The sequence below is a fragment of the Lutra lutra genome, chromosome 2 (genome assembly GCF_902655055.1).
Source record: "Lutra lutra chromosome 2, mLutLut1.2, whole genome shotgun sequence".
Lineage (NCBI taxonomy): Eukaryota > Metazoa > Chordata > Mammalia > Carnivora > Mustelidae > Lutra > Lutra lutra.
Window position 1 is genome coordinate 24,123,675 of NC_062279.1, and position 20,876 is coordinate 24,144,550.

Sequence of the window (20,876 nt, forward strand, 5' to 3'; positions counted from 1 at the left end):
TTGTCTTTTATTCAACTATGAAAGAAAAGCTGTTGTCAGTTTAGAATTCATATCTTTTTCATTAAGTATAAGTCTCCTAAAGTCTAGATTAAAAGCATCTTAAATGACCTAATCAAACATTTATTGTGAAAGGTGAATAATAAAAAAAAAGCAATCTTAATTACACACTAATCTTAATGTAACATGCAAACATGTTTCAGAGTTCTTTAAAAAATACCCTCAGGCAAATAGAGGCTGCAGATGAGCCCAGAATGGCTACAAAGAATCAACTGGAGGAAAGACTGGACACACATGTATGGCTCAAGTATGTTTTTGTTTACGCTCTTTTCACAAGGTCTTTGCACTAGTTTAAGATACCAGCTAACAATGAACAGGGCTTATTCTTGTTAAGAAAAAAGAAAACAGAGGTGACAAGTGAAATGGGTATCAGCTGAACCAGAACACCTTACATTTTTACAAGGTTTTTTAAATTTGACCAACCCAACCCTTTTCTGCTCCATGTATATTTTTACATATTCGGGATTGTTAACACATTGAGTAGATTTCAGGTTGCACTAAGGTAGTAGTTTCTCAGCTTCTTTGAAAATAGTCTCACTTGTATTTCCATTCAGACTATGAAAAGAAACCAGTTCTTTGGTCACTTCAAACTTAGCTTTGATTTCTCAAAGAAATACAGTAATAGCTGGAAAGCACTAGAATATCTTAGAGCCAAAGAAAAATACTCAAAATCCTTTTTCATTTTATAATTAACTGTCGATGTTGCGCCCCGTGGCCTCACTCTTCAACCAACTGTTCTTTCCAAAAGGCTAAGTCGTTAAAATTTATTTCCTCTAGACATAATTCTTTGGGCTACTGATTCAGAAACCATGACCTAAGTATCAGTAAATGGCTTTCTTGGCTAACAGACTTTGGTTGTAGCCTCACTTTCATTTCTTATTTTTGTGAAGAAATCATGATGTGTTAAGATACTCCATTTTAAAATTTCTGTTGCTTTCCCAGTAGTTGGGCATGTTGTGATGAGTGCTTGGTCTGCTTATGTCAACATATATTGTGTTTTTTAGCAGTTACAGTATCATTCCTTGACAAACACAGTATTTACCATACAATTTGGTAAGATAATCCACATTCCAGTGTGCCTTCAAGGCACAGCATTCAAAGTGCAGTTTTCTGGTTTTGACATAATGATCTGGTAACAGAAAAAAAAAATGTTTTTGTACAGATAGACAAAGCACTGCAAATGCTTTCACATCATAGCTGCATCACTGATTGTGTAGCATACCAAAAAGGAATGTGAAATGCTAAGAAAGCCATAAGCAGTTTCTGTAGCAGCTAGTCAACCTTCCTGCTGTGGTGCAAAAGTAGCCATAGACAGTACAGAAATGATGAGTGTGGCTACATTCCAAGAAAACTTTATTTATGGACACTAAAATTTGAATTTCATAATTTTCACATGTCAGGAGGTATTATTCTTTTGATTTTTTTCCCCCAACCATTTTAAAACCGTAAAAACCGTTCTTATCTCACTGGCCTTACAAAGAGAGGCAGCAGCCTGGTTTGGGCCTGTAGGCTGTAGTTTGCCGACCCTTGCTCCAAGAGATTTAATAGAATATGGTGAGTCCAGTTAATGGCTCAGGAGCATTACAAAATTATCGGCCAAATATCTCAAGTCCAAAAGCCAGATTTAGTAAAGGTCATAATGTTCCTCTTTTAGAAGTAATAAAATAATAGTATTACTGCTTAAGAGACAGAAACCAAAACTGACACAAACTAAGAAATTGAGCAACTATGTGGCTATTCAAAAGGGAATCTTTGTAATTCCTATTTTTTTAAGGAGGTGAAGATCAAAATAAGAAACCTATTAGATTATCTGCTATATTGTGTCAGCTTTAAAAAGAAGCCACAGTAAGTCCTATCAAATGCATTACTTTGTCTTTCAGAATAAATGCCTTCCTGGAAAGGAGATAAAAATCAATTCTTAACATCTAGTTGAGGTATTCATAAAGAATAAGCTGACAGTGTTGAAATGCAAAAGGCTCCATTAGACTAATTATTCAACTAATAAAAACTAGACTAATAATTAGCTACAGTTGAAGTTACTGAGTTATTAATAAGAATAGACTAACAATTAGCTACAGTTAAAGTTACTGAGTTCTGTTCAGTTGCCCAAATTAAAAAAAATAAAATCTCCCAAATAAATATTTTTAAAACAAAATTACCAGTCATCAACATATATAAGAAAACATTTCTGAAGGCTTTATTTACAAAAGCTTTAAAAACAAATAATACCCTCTGTTTTGCAAATAACGTTTTGTTTAAAAAGGACCACCCAGTTACAGCATTGTAATATAATGAATAATGTACAAAGAAAACAAACCAATGTGGCTAACATTTTAAGATTTGCTAGTATTACTGATTCAAATGTAGGTAACACACATCATAACTTGTAGTCTATCATTTCAGGGAAGAGTTAATGATTACCAAAATGTCTTCCTACACATGCTCTGGTCTGGTCACATATTCTTCATGGCTAAATATTTCAATCTCTTTTGTCCATATATATAAAATAGATTGCAAAGATATACACAAAAAAATAAACAAGCATTACACTCCTCAGGTAATTTTAATTAGCTATATATATATAGCCATATATATATACACACACACATATATGGCTTTATATATAGAATATATTTTTGTGTTTTGTTGTTTTGCACCAAATCTCTTCATTATTTATTTTTGTAACAACTATGAAAGCACAATTTTTTTGTCTTCTAATTTAATTTGGTACAATATATACCTAAAGACTTGCTATCTTTGGACTTTAATGAAATTGATTTGTGGGATCAACAAAGCAAGAGCATCGTAAGTATGGCTATAAAATGTTTAAAAAATTAAAAATAAGGTAAACAGTGACAGCATAAGAAGAAGCAGATCAAAGGGAAGTGTGCTATCATAAAATAATGGCGGCTTCAATTATCTTGGATGCCAGTTTCCTGGCAGACATTAAACATCCAATCACAAGGGATTTTTCCTGAAGGGTGTAAAGCTGGTTTGAAAAATTCTTCAGTCACAGAGCAGCCTACACATGCCAATGAGAAACTGACAGACACTAGATGTGCTTGGAAGATTAAACACTACGTACAGAAACAGCAGTTACTAAGCTCTCAGTAGTTTTTTGTTCATTTTTTTTTGTAGTCTTGCTGAATCAACCGTTTGCACAATGCATGTGCTATTTCCGTGGGTCAAAAACAAGTAAATACTGTATAAGGTTGGCAGATGGTCATTTTTCCAGCTAAGAGCAAGAAAAGCCAAAATTTCTGATAAAACAGAGGATTTGAGTCAGAATCACTCTCTAAAGTGCAAAATTGATGGTCCACAATCTCAAATAGCTAAAACTCCTGCAGAATAGAAGGGAGACATGAAACAGGGAAATAAATTACAGTCAGTGCTAGTTAATTTAGGAAGGGGGAAAAACAAACCAAGCCCAAGCAGGTGAAGTTTATCAAAATATTCAGTATGATGCGGGTTTCCCCACTCTCTGTCACACATGCCTGCTAACAAGTATATTAAGTTAAGGCCAAATTTAACCTGAATGCTTTTCTATTTATTAAGATCTGAGATAGGAATGGTCATACTAGTACTGAAAGGCAGAAAATAAAATGGGCTATGAAAGAAAAAAAAATAGTAATATCTATTGTTCAAGGGATTCAACGAGAGATAAAACCTATATACAAGTTTGTGTGTAGCTCAAATAAAAATAAAAGGACTATTTCATGTCATGACTGCTTGTTGGCTTCCTCTTCATATGCATTCCCTGTGCCATTCTGTACATAGGATGAACCAGAACCAAGGCCATACAAATGACCACAATATTTGGCATCATCAATATGATCTTCAAAGAACATCTAAAAAGGAATTTTGGGGGAAAAAAAAAAGATAATTTTAACCAAAAGGTACCACTGGTAACTTATATTTCAGCAATGTAAGTACTGACTGTTTATTAACTAAAATGACAGCTCTTTTCTATGGTGCTCCTTTGAGGCCACACATTTTAAAATTCAATGAGTAAGACTAATGTTCTCAAGAAGTACAGAGCTCAAGAGAAACCAAAGAAAAAGATTACTAAAAAAATGTATAAACAAGGGTCTTTCCTATTAACATTTAGATCAATTTTATGAGAGTTTGTAATCATGGAAAAATGGCAGGAATTCTTATTCCATTAATGTAACAATACTCAACGGTCAAAATGAATGAGCATTGCCAATGATTGGAGAAAAAAGTTTAGGCTTCTAAGTAGCCTTGAGTCTACATGCAAGGCTGAGTTGGCTGAAAGCAAACCCTGAATACATTCTGGACAGTGAAATCTGAACATTCACACTAGGTCACTATTCTTGAAAAAGCCAAGGAACATAAAGATGATAAATTAGTAGCAGAGAATCCACCATTAATTGAACCATTAAGGTATTTTTTAAAATGCAAAGCTGAAAATCCAAAAGGTTGTTTGAATTCTCTAGTGTAGCACTGGAAAGAAGTACAAAACAAAGTATTTACTTGTCATGAATAGACAGTCCAAATCACTTCTGACTCAATACCTGGCAAAACAACTATTATGCTATTATTAATACAACTGCTACAGAAGTTTTAAATTTCCAGAGAGTTCTCAGTCAACTCTTGAGTATCTAAGAGGATATATTCAGAAGAATTCTAAAGTTGTATTTTGCAAAAAGGAAAACTTTCTTTTTGCATTTAATTTACAATGAGGTGTACCTGCGTCTATCGCTCCATTACTAAGCTGGGAGGAGCCTTCGATTCACCTAGCTTTATATTCAGTATTGCCTTTTGCCACTTAAGGGTCTCTGCTCAGTATGATTTTTGATTCAACAACTACTTCACATTTACTTAACCATTTGAGAATTTAGAACCTCTTATTAAGACTCAATCTACTAAAAAGCACTATATAAGCATTACTCTACAAACCCTCAAGATGCTGAAAAATGGCATAAACAAATGGTATTTTACCAGCAATTTAATGCCTATAAGAAGACAATGCCAGGGAGACCTAACATGTAGATTCCTTGAGTTGGCAGCAACAGCACTGATGTGGTCTACAGAAAGAATTCTGGAGTTCTGCTAGTAATGAGGGTGTCCTTGGATAGAAGTTACTAGTCTCTGGCTTCAGTTTTCTCATCTAAGAAATAGTCTGGTTGGACCTACATGATTCCTAAGGTAGTTTAAATTGTTTCATTTTTTCAGTCTATGAAGAAATCATTTTTTCAGTGCCCTCTGAACTACATTTCAGGAGGACTTATTTTTGAACACTTTCATTCAAGTGTGTTGGACACAGCCTACATGCATCTCTAACCACGTCTTCATTTAATGAGCACTTATTGCCCAAAAATGTTTGGCGTTAGATTTTTAATGTTCTCAACCTAACAACCAACTGAGAAAAAGGCACTGATGTCTTCATACTTCTCTCATTTTGAAAAAGGCCATTCCTGTGAGCAATGAGTCAGATCCCGCTTGATGCTGTGGTCCTATCCGTTCCAGCTCTAACTGTTCAGCAACTTCCTGTAAACCACCCTAGAAGAAAGAAAATCTGCCTGTCAACACAGAAATAGTACAATGCCCAAATTCACAATTTATATAATTTAGACACTGACCAAAATATAAATGGACTTAGCACGTAAAGATGGACCTTATGAAAATCAGAAAAAAAAAATGTGAATTACAAATTAAAGTATTTGTTGAATATGGGAGAAGTTTATAATTTAGTAGAAAATGAGATCCTAATTGGGAAAATTTGTGTTCATCATATGCTTTAAGGCATGTGACAGGCAAATAACATTCCTGAAGATTTGGGGGAAGCAAATCCTATACAGGGAACGGGTGTACAGGGGAACATTTATCAAGCACATTCAGTCAATCCATCCATCAATATAAAATGACCATCGGCAGTTTCTCTCAAACTTTCCTAAGCTTCTCACCAATCCACCTCTAAGTAGTTTACCTACATAATTTGTATAAAACAAAGCTATTGTGATTAAACCAGTCCTTAAAAATCCACTAAGTGCTTAATTATGGTTTTGTTAAAAAGAAGAGTATGCTGTTATAAGAATACAACTCCTTATGAGGGTCTAAATATCTGCTTACGTTAATATTGCCAGGCTGAAAAAAGAAAGGAATGAAAGCAAGAGAAAAAGAATAAAAGGGAAAAGTAAAAATAAAGGAAGAAAGAAAGGGAAGGAGAATAATGGCAGGGGGGAGGATAGGATATGAGTAAAGAAGGAAGATCAGGACAAACAAAAGAGACACAAATTCCTCCCTAGTTGTTAAGGTAAACTAGCCCTCCTCTGCTTCACTGCTTGAAACAGTGCTTTGCACAGACAGCAGTTCTGTGCTAAAAATAACATAAGGACTAGATATCATGAGCAGCTGCTAAGGAGCACAAGAGAATAGGGCCATTCAGCATGGCTGACCAGAGGTCAAAAAGCACCTTTTGTCATTAACCTAAATTTAACACAGCAGCTCACTCGGCATATTCAGAATAGCTGGTGTACCTAGAAATTTTCCAATATCATACACATGGTGAGCAATAATTTGGTCCTGTTCCTAAAATATGTCGTTACAGAGACATGTCAGATTTTAAAAAGCACTTCTAAAGCCAGGTTAAAACATCTGGGTCACGGATTCTCAGCATGTAATGCTTTCAGGGGTGGACTGAGTTTCTATAGCGATAAGGCAATCCTACTGCAAGTTCACTTGAGTCACAGCGAGAAGTCTCTTCAAATTGCACACAATCCTGCTGCTCTTAGGTGCTACAAACAAGGAGTGACCTTTAAAATTTCCCCAGCTATATGCCGTATTCTGTAATAAGGCAAGCAAACTTTGGCCAAAACACTACTACTCTTCTGATTTTAAGTTCAATTATCAAAAGTAAAGTTTTCAACTCCTACACTGTTTCTTTCTGCTTATAAGTAAAGCACTTAAGGTTTTTGCCATCTCCTAAAAGTATAATTTTATCTGCACTTCTAAAACCCTGGTAAGAAAATGTGATCAACCTGATGTAGGTTGTACCAAGCAGCCACTTCACCTACACACGCTTTTTAGCTGCAGCTTAAATCCAAACACAGTTGGAAAAAAAATAAAAAATAAAGCCCTTCTATTCCTCGGGAGTCTAAGCCACCAAGAGAATTCATTCTCAAACTGAAGGAGCACTTTACTGATTAAAGAAACATTTCTTTTTAAAGAATTCATGTTCAGAAGTAACATTATTACACATGCATTCAGCAGCGTCAGAACACAAGCTACTGTCCAGACAGGACCTAGACATTTACAGAAGCACTAACAGCTTGACATCTTTTAGGCTGGGGAAAAAAAAATCTTTTAGCCATGTTAATTAATCCTAGGAACATGATCTGTGACTTGAACCAATAAAATAATTTTTGTCCAGGGAAAACTCTGTTTGCTACATTACTGACCTCACTGCTGGCCAGCTCAGATTTTATCTTGCATGGATAGATTGTGTGCATGTTGGGCAGCATGAACTTGCACTTCTGTGCATGAGAGCCTCGCTAGTCCTCACATTTCTGTGCAGGTTTATGATTTTCAATCTGGCAAAGATGAAAATCTGATTCTTGGTTTGAATTTTGTTGAAAACTTATTCTGCCAATATACATTGAAACTCTGAAAAAGGATTTCCTATAAATAATTTATGCAACAAAAAGAATCAATGACCAGATAATATAATCACATTTAATACAAAACTTAATATACGGCTTAAAACAACATCCCAGGCTAACATCTTATCAGTCACTCAGTCTAAATAGTGTGTGGACTATAAACAGCCACTTAAAAAAAGCCTTACTTTGAGATTTTTGCAGCTCTTCATGAGGTACTTCACATCATAAATGACAGGAAAAAATAATCGAAGGATCTCAAAGAAGTCAAGTTCTTCTTCAGGCAAGTTAGAGTTGGTCAGGATTTTGATTAAATAGCCAAAGTCATAACCACTACAAAAGGGTTAAGTACAGAACAGAGACATATAAATACCATAGAGATGAAAAAATAATTTCTTTTTCTGACACAAATTTTAAGTGAACCACAACTGTAGGTCAAAAAAGGAATCAACCAAAAAAAAAAAAAAAAAAAGGACCCCGCCCACACACACACACACACACACAAAGAGAGAAAACAGACATGTTTGTAATGATGTAATGATAATAGGAAAATGCCATCATCTTACCAACAGTGATACAAACTTCTACCATTCAGAGATACCAGCACACAGATCTATACTAGCTTCTCAAGCCTATAGTCACTAGGTTACTATTTTTGCTGATCTCTAAAGGAAGAACTCTAAGCATCAAACCACCCATAGATGTCTCAAAAATTGTTAAATTATTATGGAAATGGAAAAATATGAATGAGAACATGGTTAAAGATGTCAAAATGTAGCAGAATTGGCAAAAATAATACAACTCTTCCCATATTTTACATAAAGAGGTCATATGCTTCAAAACCCAAAGTGGGGTGCCTGGGTGGTTCAGTCAGTTAAGCGTCCAACTCTTGATCTTGGCTCAGGTCATGATCTCAGGATTGTGAGTTCAAGCCCCAAATTAAAAATAAAAACCCAGGGCGCCTGGGTGGCTCAGTGGGTTAAAGCCTCTGCTTTTGGCTCAGGTCATGATCCCAGGGTCCTCGGATCGAGTCCCGCATCGGGCTCTCTGCTCAGCAGGGAGCCTGCTTCTCCGTCTCTCTCTGCCTGCCTCTCTGCCTACTTGTGATCTCTGTCAAATAAATAAATAAATTCTTAAATAAAAATAAAAATAGAAATAAAAACCCACAGAGTAATTCCCTAATGAAAGTATTTTCATTTCCTTAAATGATTTTACCAGTCATTCTCTTCCCTCAAAATTCTGTTCCTATGTCATATGGCTCCTCAAGATATACTAATGGAAATGCTGCATTTTTCAGTAAACACTGAGAACTACTATCCAGAGAATAAAATACCAACTCCCACACTTTCAAGTCAGGATCTCCTAATTCTACTGTTTGTTTTTTTCCCCATAGCTTTGTATGTCCCCACATTCCTGTGCCTTAATTGCACACCCTTTTTCTCCCTGTCTACCTTTACTTCAAGGACAAGATGCCTTCCCTGAAGAGTCTAGCTCCCAGTGATTTCTTACACAAACTGTTTCCTTGTATTACCCTTTAAAATGCATTATTGTTTTCTCCACTAGTCTAGTAGGAATCACATTTTTAAAAATATCTTAAAATCTTTTACTTCACATAGCTGGAAGTCAGTACATATTTGGTGAGAGGTGGTATTAACCTATCTTTTGGGGGATACAAATAAAATTTCTATTTAATGTTCAGAACTACTTCTAATTTTAAAAAGAAAAAAAGAAGCTTTACCACTGAAGACGGTTAAGGGATACAAAGTATAAGCAATTAACAGCAGAAACCTTTAAATTTCTGGTAATTGTCAAGGAAGTGACTGCTATCATCCAACTAAAGAGAAGTCAATACAGCATTTACTTATTACTAGTAAAAAACTGTACAAGAATTTAGGATTTATAAATTTCTTAAATTAGTCTTTATCTCATAGAAATATGAGATATTAGAATATTAGAATATGATGAAAATATTTAATGACATTTACAATAAAATCTTAACATACCTTGACAAATACTGGAGTCTAATTTAGACTATACATTCTAAGAAGACATGAACCCCTTATTTCTGTTTATCTTAATATCCCCAATGCCTAGCATGCAGTATTTGTTCAGAGTATTTTTTTTGAATGAAAGAATAAGTCATACACAGCAGAAGGTAAGGATGAAGGTTTCTAGTCATGACCAGGAAAGTCAAACGAAACAAGACAAAACAAAACCCTGAAAAACATTCCTAATGTTAACAGAGACTTCAGTCTTGTCTCCTGAGGTATAGGCTCAAATGGAGAACAGGAAAAAAAAAGATGACAGGTGACAATATGTTCCATACTCCTAACTCAAAAACTACTGCTTAGTACTACATCAGAGTTTGCAAAATGAATAGTCCTTTACTACAATCATTCCAGAGGCCAGAGTTGGAAATTCTAAAGCATGCAGGAATCTCTTTATTTTTTTAAAAATGTGTGAAATGGACCCAATATAAGAACATTAATAGAAGGCCAAATAAAATAATTCCCAAGGCCACTTTTAGTCCCTGTGCTTCCAATTAATTTAGTGTACCTCAACAGAAAAACTTTCTTACCTGGAAGTCTATTTTTACAAAATGGAACTACTTTCCTTTCTAAAAATTCTCTTTACAATCCAATTGTATTTTATAGTAAGAATGAAAAACAACCATTTACTGAGAATTTACTGTTTGTAAAATCTTTTATTAAAATGCTCTAAACATAGTATTGATCATTAAAACTAGGTATTTACCTAAGTGATGCCTACCTGATCACTCCTCTTTGAAAAAAAAATTAAAATCCACAACCCCCTGCTGTTTTTTTCTCCACAGCACTTAATCAACAACAAACCACAATATAAATTTCATCATTCAAAAAGAATTGTCTATTCCCACCAGAATATAAACTTCATGAGGCTGAGGATTTTTAGTTTAATTCCTAGAATCTTATACCAGAGTGCTTGGCATTGGTAGATATTAAATAAATATTTTCTTAACAAATGAATGATTTCATTCTAAGACTCAGAAATGTTAAATAACCCCCAGTAACACTGATTCCAAATGGCATTGCTGGATTTAAACCAAGATCTACTTTGTCAGCCTAACTCTTTCCACTATGTAATACTGTCTCTCTCACTGGCTAAAAATGAAATACGTCACTTTAAATTAACTCTTAAATAGACCAACATTAGCTTCTTGAGAGGAGATTGCTCTGTGGCAGCCAGTTCCTTACAGAACTGAGCCTGAAAGTTCTGAAACAGTGACGCACAGCAAGTGTGGAGCAGTTAGGAAATAGAAACACAAATGCCATTTTCAATGCAATCTTTTTACCTATGAAATGATAACCATTTGACCCCTTCGCAGAGGACCACTCCTGATGTCATAAGAAGTTCTGCAAAGTACTGGGTCTCAATTCCTTCCTCCTCATGTTTTTTAAACTGGATGCCAGACGTTGTTAGTAGCTCTATAGAGTCCTGGGCATACATGTCCTCCCTGGCAGAAGAAGAGAGACAACCTTCAAAAATGCCATTCTTCAAACAAACCATTTTTCTCCACTTACATCTACAACCTACAGTACCAGAAACAATAAAACACAGGACTGGCTTGGGTCTGATTATTCCAATGCTTCACATACAGGAAGGAAAATACAATTTAAATATTAAGGTTATTATTTTAGAAAAGTCTTCAGTAAATCATCTTTCAAAGCAGTCCAAGGGTGAGATTTTAATCTTTACTACTGATTCAATGTCATTAGCCTTTCACAAGTTACATATATTTAACTGAGTTTGGAAAAAGGGTCTCCTACTCACCAGGGGCTACCACCACAAAGTGAAAGACATGTTCTTTTCAGGGGCTTTCAGTCTCAGCAGACTTTTTATTGCTGCCCCATGGAGCTGTAGCCACATGGGTAGGTGACGGCCTATATCCATCTCCCATGCTCCCAGCAGCATCAGGAAGGAGACCAAGAGGAAAATATCTGATGTGGCTAAGTTAAAACTACATTCCATCTTAAAGAAAAAGGAATTTCCTCCTCTCACTAATGATGAGCCTTTCAAATGGCTCCAATAACCAGTAAAATGTTTAAAATGGAAGACTTTGCTATAATAGCAATAATTTCTTCTTCTAACAATCTTAATCCTAGAAAATCCCCTCCCAAAAATGAAGCCAGGAAATCTAAATATAAACCAACCATTCAAGATTTTACTTAAGCCAAAAAGAAAGCACTAATTTCTAAGCACGAACACACCGGTATCCAAATGTTAAATTAAATTTTAAAAAAGGATCAAAACGAAGGTACAGGTTTCTGAAAATACATTGTAAGTATTTTGTGCACTGCCCGCTGGATTTTTTTCATTTACTTTTTAAATTGCAAGAATACTGGTTTCCACCACTTAGCAAAAGAAAATTCTGTTAAAGCTTTAACAAAACTAATTAAACCAAAAGAAACATTACATTTAGGTGAAAAAGTGTTCTTACAGTCTATTCTCTGGAAATCAGTCTGCTTCTAAGTGTCTTTGAAAAATAACAAAACATAATGTTGTATGGTGCCAAACAGTAAATACAGTTATTGTGGTGAGCACTGTACAATCTACAGAATCGTTAAATCACTACTATGCACTTGAAACTAATGTAAGATATGTCAACTATCCTGAATATAAAAATTTTAAAAACAAACAAATACTAGCCATTGGAACATCTAAAAAAACAGAGGGACCTGCAATCATCACTTTAGGTCAAAATTTCCCGCAGGAAAAACCCTTTGGGAAGGATTTCTGAATAAATCTAATAAAAGCTTTTTTCATTAAACAACAGATACCATTGGCCTTATTACACTAAAAATATGTATCTTAAACAATTAAAATCTCACTCATCAGACTCTGATGCTCACATTGAGAGGCATACTTTAGCAAATTATAACCAACCCAAAGCATAAGATTCTTTCTCTAGGCTCACATTATACTGGGCCATATGCTCACTTTATCTTTTAGTCCACAGATTCAAAAGGGCAATGATTTTTGTCACTTTTGTTTAATGTCTATCACCACATCAAAAAACTTGTGAGGTGGAACAGTGAGTGTTGCACTACTTAAATCAGAATTTCCCAAACTTGCCCAATGACAGCAATCATCCAGAGTGTGTACCAAAAATATGGGTTCCCAGGTCCTATACCTAGACCTACTGAATTACAATATCTGAGAATATCTGAGAAAGATCTGGGTAAATACCTCAGGTGCTTAATAATCAACAAGTTTAGTTAAAAAAAAAATGTATAAAATTACTTCTTTCTCTTTTTTTCTGTATAGTTCACATAACTCAATGCAGATTAAGCTAATGTACTATATTTCTTTGGAGTAAATATTTTAAAATTTGGAACAAATTCCATGCTTTATAATACCCAAATCATTAGAAGAGAAAGCTGAAAGTTCCACACAGGTAGGCTAATAAATCTCTAAATAGAATGAAGAAAATTTCCTGCTGGTAAGGAAAACTCTGTAATTGTTATAACTCAATTCTCCAAATCAATTCAAATTCAAACCTCCAAATCCCCTTCCCATGGTATCCATTTCAAGTTTTTTTTAAATTTTTTGATTCCAAAATTCATTGTTTATGTACCACACCCAGTGCTCCACGCATTACGTGCCCTCCATAATACCCACCACCAGGCTCACCCATTCCCCCACCCCAGCAAAACCCTCAGTTTGTTTCTCCAGAGTCCACATTCCCAAGCTCCAAAAATCCTAGTACATGTAGGAATATATTAAAGGATGGAAATCTCAAAAAAGTAGTCAAAACATTGTTTAGTCAAAAAATATAAGGACTACTGCAGGTACAGGTATTGGCTTACTGATTATAACAATCTGTTCAGAACACCAGGGAACAGTAATGATTGCTCCTAACACTCATCAACTACTAAGTTTAAGGAGGCAAAATATCCAGGCATAATAACTGAACTGGAGTGAAAGCCATGTACAAATACCTAAAAAAGGTTTTCCCAAAAAGCAGAGATACAAGGCTACTCATCTCAAACTATATCCTAAGAACAGAAACTAACTTAACTAGGTATGTTAAATCCCATAAATATATTTTTCATCCTTTCTTAAAGTAGGCTCCATGTCCAACATGGGGCTTGAACTCACAACCCCAAGATCAAGAGTCTCATGCTCTATGTACTGAGCCAGCCACGTGCCCCTACTTTTTGACCTACCTACAAGTATAAACTTAGCCTACTACACAAATTCACATTTTTAAACACAGACTAAAGATTTTATAATTTGGAAATGCTTTCCAACCTCAATCCATTCCTGGCTCACCATACATTTTATATTTTAAAACATGCACCCTATATATTTAAGTTTATGCTAAAAAATCATGAGCAAAGACAAACCAGAATACAGGCTGTTACAAATGCACAAACGGTCACAAAACTTAATGTTTTATGAACTCAAACCAAGAACATGTAAGATGCTCAAAAAATCTGCAAAGACTATATGAAAGACAACATGAACAGCCTGCAACTCTATACATAATAGCCTTTTAGCCTTCAAATACCTGTGCGTTATCCTATAAAACAAAATCAAAACCACCCTCTGATTCTGCTGTCCTTTCCACTTACGGTCCTCCCTCTATCTCCTCTCCTCTGCCATTCTCCTTCAGTGAATTATCAGCTCCCTTTCTGTTACCACTGAACCCACAATCTCCTGTAATCTCTATTACACTATCAAAATGATTTTCTCAAATAATAATTACTGTAATCATCAAATTGATGTTTTAGAAATTTGTTCTCATCTCCTTTGAGATAGCTTTCTTCTGCACAGCTCATAAATATTCTACTTCAACTTTCATTTTACTATCAACTCCAAATTCAATTTAGAGAGAACTCCTATACATTGATCATTATCTAACAAATTCTAATTTTTGGACTTTGGCAATGGAGAGCAGACAGAAATGTTACAGGAATACAAAGTTACAAAGACCATGACCAACCTTCCTCAACACTATACCCCTGGCACCTAACCCAGCTGCTGACACATTCTAGGCACTCAATAAAAAAGTCAATTTTCATCTTTCTTCAAAATATCCAAGATTCTATTCGTGGTACTCTGTTCTCCATATTAAGTAGTCCCAGTTTTATCTTCCAAATAATCATTTCCACTTAAATAGTATATTCTACTATATCCTTCTCCTTAAAAACATCTTCTTAGACATTAACAATAGCATAAATAGTGGCCAAACCTAGTAACAAGTAGCTCTCTCTGTATAAGAAAAAAACGTCCTTCAAAGATTGTAATACGGCAATTGTTATAACAAAGATGTTTCTAGAAAAGGAAAATGTCAATTTTTCCAAAATGGAGACACAGACGGGTCCCCCTCCTACTCATGTATTTACATCACAACCGTATCTCAGTTTAAGAAAGTGTTCTAATGATCAACTTGGAAAAAAAGTAAAACAGAACAAATGAAATGGTGAAGAACTAATTTTAAAAATGATTATCTTTTGAGAACAGGACAAAAGATAATTTTCAGTGTTTCAGAATTACAGTACTTATAAAAGGTTGAATAGAGGAGTAAATTTTACCCTTTAAATTCAACAAAGTAAAACAGAAAATGAGGCTAAACACAATGTAATTATAAGCCATAGTACTGCACCACTAACGACATTACTCTCTAAAATCATCAGCTCTGCTTTTTAGATCTTACATGCTAAATATCACATTATTGTACAGAGAATGGGAGGTTCTTACATTGGCACTACTGTTAATTGTCCCACAGCTTCTTTAACTATTTTCTGAACCAGATTTAAGATCATATTACACAGGTACATGTTATCAAACAAGACACCGCAAATATTTTAACTTAATTAGAATGTCTTAAACATTTCCCCACCTTAGAGTCAGTTTGTAAACAATCTGCCCTCAGCCAAAACACCCAAGACTTCCCTAAGCTATCAAGACAAGTAAGGAAACTCGATTTCAAACTTGGGCTTGAGTTAGAATTTAGTTTCTGAATGGTTTCTGAAAGAAATACCAAGTTCAAGGATACCATTACCTCTCCTATGTTAGTTCTTAGAGGTTTTGTGGGCTGATCGGGGAGTTTAGCTATTACATAACTATTATATAATTATATTGACTTGACAAGAAAAAGCACCCAAGTTTCCAAGAAATGTCATACTGCCCTTGACATGTAATCCATTCATAGTCTGGAGTTTGACTGTAATAAAAATATCTCCACACGAAGGATAATCACTACAACAAAGATGTATATATTTCAAGTTGCACACAAAGGATGAAAGTAAAATATAATGTAAAGGTTATTTTTTCTATCAAGAAGTGTCTGCGGGGCGCCTGGGTGGCTCAGTGGGTTAAAGCCTCTGATTTCGGCTCCGGTCATGATCCCGGGGTCCTGGGATCGAACCCCGCATCAGGCTTTCTGTTTGGCGGGGACACTGCTTCCTCCTCTCTCTTTCTCTCTCTGCCTGCCTCTCTGCCTGTTTGTGATCTCTGTCTGTCAAATAAATAAAATCTTAAAAAAAAAAAAAAGTATCTTCAATACCCAAAGTTTTTCAGATTTCAAAAAAAAGTAGCAGTCATACTTTTCAAACAACATCTTTAAAATTCTAAGTATCTGAATATAAAGTCTTCTTTATCCTAGTTCTTTTGTTCCATTGGAAGAAATCTAATCTTTTGAAATTTTAGGTTTTAAATATTTCTAGGATAACTGCCAAATTCAGTTAGCATTTCATTCACCACACTTAAGATAAATCAATTCCTAAAATTAAGCTAAAAAAAGTTTGGGTTGTATTTATTTCCCACTTACGTCAAATTAAATTTAAAATTAAACTGCCAAGTTGAAGTTCCTGGAGGATATTCTCCTTGCTCATTCATAAATGTCAGTCCTAGCTGAATTATCTTTAACAAGTCTACATTACATCGCAATAGTTGGTACTGATAGTCAGCATTGCTCCTGAATTCTCCAATAGGTCTTGCAACCACACCTGGAAACTCGGTGTCCTGTAAAATAGTTTTAAGATTCATTATTTACTAAATGACCAAAACCACAATCCACAAATTCTTAGCATAAATCATTAATTTTTGGTTCAAGTCAAAGAATCCTGTTACAGGTAATATTCTACACATTTGTATTCAAATACAAATTACCTTTTAACTATGAAGAGCATAACTTTTTAGAACCATAAAATAGAACCAAACTTAATGACTTTTTCTCATTTTAAATACTGTGTCAGAAAAAAAATTATTCTGTATAGGATATGAATGATAAATGCACCAAGTACTCTATTCCCAAGGAAGGGGGAAAAAATCATAAATTCACGTTTCTCAAGGGGTATTTGAAACTGTGTTCACAGTATGCTAGTGTTAAATGAATAACTGGTTAAAAAGAATGGAAAATGCATCATACTTTCCAATTATTTCTCTGAGGTAAGGTATGTCTAAACATCAAAACCCTCTGAATTTCCTGGGCTAAAATAGCACTCTCTCTGTACTCCAGAGAAAACGGGTCACCAAAAATTATGTGATACCCACTTATTTCTGTAGAACATTATCATGTCTCTAATGTCACTCCTTATCATCTGAGAAATGATCACTATATAAAAAACAACTTCTGGGCGCCTGGGAGACTCAGTTGGTTAAGCAACTGCCTTCGGCTCAGGTCATGATCCCGGAGTCCTGGGTTTGAGTCCCACCATCGGGCTCCCCCTGCTCTGCAGGGAGTCTGCTCCTCTTTCTCCCTCTACCTGACACTCCCCCTGCTTGTGCTCTCTCTCTCTGTTAAATAAAAATCTTTAAAAAACAAACAAAAACTTCAATTTTAATTATGGGTAAGTATACTTTTATTAAATAGGTCATCTATGTACACTCGAATATTCGTATTTTTACCAATCAACCTGCCCCTCCCCACAAAAGCACATTTATTTATTTGCATTAAAAATACCGAGGAAATGACACTATATCACTTTACTTTTAAAATTCAAATTGGGAAGCAAAGAACAAAATCTGGATACCAAAACACTATGAAACAGTAAAGAAACTAAAACTCTAAATTCAGTCCAACTCAACAACCACTTTACTGGATATTTTATTAACACAAAATGCTACGTGTGTTGTGGGTGAGAAAGGGTAAGACACTAACCCCTTGCTTTGTGGAACTTACAATCTGGAAAACAGTACAGTAACTGTAATAGATGTACAAAGTACAGCAGGTAAAGCAGCAAAATAATTAACTCAATAGATGGTCTAGGTAGATTAAATACTAAATGCAAAAGCAGAGATGCTTAACAGCACAGTATATTTGTGCAACTCCACTGCTGATTAAAACAACAAAAAAACTGCAGATCCACAGTGTTCTACTGGGAAGTCTGATTTTTTTTTTTGAGAAAGATATGCAGGAGCTCCCTAGCTTTTTTGTGCTCATCTGATATTATCAGTTAAGCCTTAAGCGTTGCTGGGTGCTGACCTGGCACTCACAGCTAGGTTCTAATGTTCTTCTGTTGTTGAGTATGAAGAGTTTTACACTTCAGCATCAGATAAGACCACTCTGTAATCATAACTAAACGTAGACAAAAACATAAACATTGCCCAAACTACAAAAATGGTCAAACATCTTTCCATCTTGGCTAATGTAAGTAAACCGTTGCTTCTTCATAGCTTTAGTATCATTCTAGTCTTCTCTCATTCTATTTAAGACTTAAGATACCTGGGTGCCTGAGTGGCTCAGTGGTTAAGCCTCTGCCTTCAGCTCAGGTCATGATCTCAGGGTCCTGGGTTCACCCCCGCATCAGGCTCTCTGCTCAGCAGGGAGCCTGCTTCCTCCTCTCTCTCTCTGCCTGCCTCTCTGCCTACTTGTGATCTTTGTCTGTCAAATAAATAAATAAAATCTTAAAAAAAAAAAAAGACTTAAGATACCCTGTCATAGAATTACCCCAGCTTCTCAACAGCATCCAATTCAGAGCAAGGCCCTGCCTCCTTAATCCCTCCCTAAAACTACCTGACAAAAGCCAAATCCTAAAGTCTTTTCTAACACTCTTACTCACATGCCCCATGGTTTCAGTGTTGTGCATTTTCCCTCACTGCAATGAGTAATAAACCCAATTTGTCACATTGCAGAAGTGTTCCTGGTGGTCTCTGGTTGGAGGACATTGACAAAATTTTCTTTTATAATTAATCTCTACAGTATTAACCAGATGAACTGAATTCAAGACTTTTAATATCCTTGTTCCTCTTTTGTAAGCATCTTAAGGATTTGATGATAGGCATACCATAGCAACGTAATTATATTTTCTGATAACTTGACGAATTTTCTTCATCTCTTCATCCAGGTTGCAAGCCCAAACTTCACAAATTCTTTGGCTATGATCTACAGTTGCTGCTGGCATAGTGAGGGCACAAGAAGTCTAGATGCCAAGCATCAAAATGTTATACTTGATTGAAGATTTGTTTCATAAAATACTTTATCCTTTATTTTTGTACCTGTCAAAATAAAAACCAGTGATATCAGAAATATGATTCATAGATGAACTAAGTTAATACAAACCTAAAAGATTATTCCCAAAGTCCTTGATTTGTAAGAAAATCAGTTTGGGAAATGACTTGTCTAAAGTCACACAGCTTATCAGTAGGAAAAAGAAAAGGACTGAAAAGGGTTTTCTGGTTCTAATATCAATGTTAGGCAAAAACAGTATTTTTTATGTGTACATACTAATCGGTTTTTAAAAACATTAAAGATTGCTCTGAATTCAACTCACTCTCTGAATAAAACTTTATTTATAAAGACATCTATTTCCACACAGAAAATGAAAAGTTAAATAGTGATATATTGTGACTGGATCAGATGTTATTAGGACAAAGATAATGTTTGCTTTTACTCATTAACAGCAAATCTGATTTGATTACAAAAATCTACTTTAGTGGAATTTACTGAGGTCAGATTAGAAGGTACTTTTTAGTAAACCAACAACAACAAAAAAAGAAAACAAAAAAAATCTCTTTCTGAAAAATAAGTAACAGCCATAGAAACTGTTCTAATGTCCCTAACTGCAGGAGGAAGGAAGAAAAGGGTGTATGCATTTCAAACTGTTTCTAATTTCCTAAAAACCCAAGTATAAACACACATCTGCCCTTCTGTCCAAAAACAGTATCATGCCACATAAAGAGTACAGACCAACATTTTGATTCTTGGACAGAAAAATTCCAAATGCTCCTTCATTTTTCACGGAAGTCTGAAAAAATCCTAACAAACATGGGTAAAAAAGGGAATTATGATAGCTCCCAAACACTTCAGTCATACATGTAACCTCAAGTCCTCTAAGAACAGAAACCAAAGATCTAGGGGACCTCTCCTTCATTACCCTCCCCACTCCCCTACACACACACACACACACCCCTTCATTACCCTCCCCACTCCTCTAAACACACACAGACACACACACACACTCTCTCAAAAAGACCCTGTAGCTTAACATTACTTTTCCACCTCTCTTTCTACTACAATTCCAGAAGCCCTGACGAGGCACCAGAGGCCTTCTCATTACTGGAGATACAATCTCCGTACTGCAGGCTCCCAAAGAATCGAAAACAGCACAGAGCTACTCAAGTCATAGATAACTCTCTTCCCTGGCAGACAGCCACTGTGAAGGTGCTTGATAACCATTTACTGGGGCCAGACTGACTCCCAAGCACTGCTGCCAGAAGAAATACGAGGAGCTGAGATCTAGGCCACCGCCCTCCACTCCCAATTTCCGTCCAACAACGTCGAAGCCCCAGGTACAAAGCCTTTACGTCATCACTCCGCGCCACCCCCTTGACATACCCTCAGCCCGTTACCCTGCCCCCTCCACCCGCCGCCTAGCTTTTTCCTTCGCCAGCCGCGTTCCAGCTGGCGCCATCACTCACCATCTCAGGTTCATCGTTCCCGCCCCCTTTCTACTTCCCCAATCCGCCCCTCCCCCCGGCAGACGCAAGATCTACTTGTGTCGCTGAGCTCGCGCTCCTCCTCCTCCTCCTCGCCATAGAGACAGCAACCAGCGGCGGTGGCGGTGGCGGTAGCGGCGGCAGCAGCGGGTGCCCCATAGACACCTCACGCCCAGCAAGGGGAAAAAGGGAGCTGGGGCTGCGCCGCACCGTGCTGCGCCGTCGCCTCTCGCACGTCCTGGCGGGGGCGCTAGGTGATGACGCGACACGCAGAGG

General features: G+C 36.0%; 1 protein-coding gene and 1 long non-coding RNA gene across 2 annotated transcripts; both read right to left on the bottom strand.

Annotated features, from left to right (window-relative positions):
- Positions 1-2,230: 2,230 nt before the first annotated feature.
- On the bottom strand, positions 2,231-20,854 carry CNOT7 (CCR4-NOT transcription complex subunit 7). The gene is made up of 7 exons (XM_047716158.1): positions 20,658-20,854; positions 18,950-19,160; positions 16,492-16,685; positions 11,008-11,169; positions 7,865-8,009; positions 5,470-5,580; positions 2,231-3,905 (listed from the first exon to the last, which is right to left on the bottom strand). Exons 2-7 carry the CDS (start codon positions 19,064-19,066, stop codon positions 3,777-3,779), a joined length of 858 nt encoding a protein of 285 aa, XP_047572114.1. The 5' UTR covers positions 19,067-19,160; positions 20,658-20,854; the 3' UTR covers positions 2,231-3,776.
- LOC125091974 (uncharacterized) lies at positions 17,754-18,930 on the bottom strand. The gene is made up of 2 exons (XR_007124803.1): positions 18,597-18,930; positions 17,754-18,387 (listed from the first exon to the last, which is right to left on the bottom strand). It is a non-coding gene; the product is annotated as an uncharacterized LOC125091974 (long non-coding RNA).
- Positions 20,855-20,876: the final 22 nt, after the last annotated feature.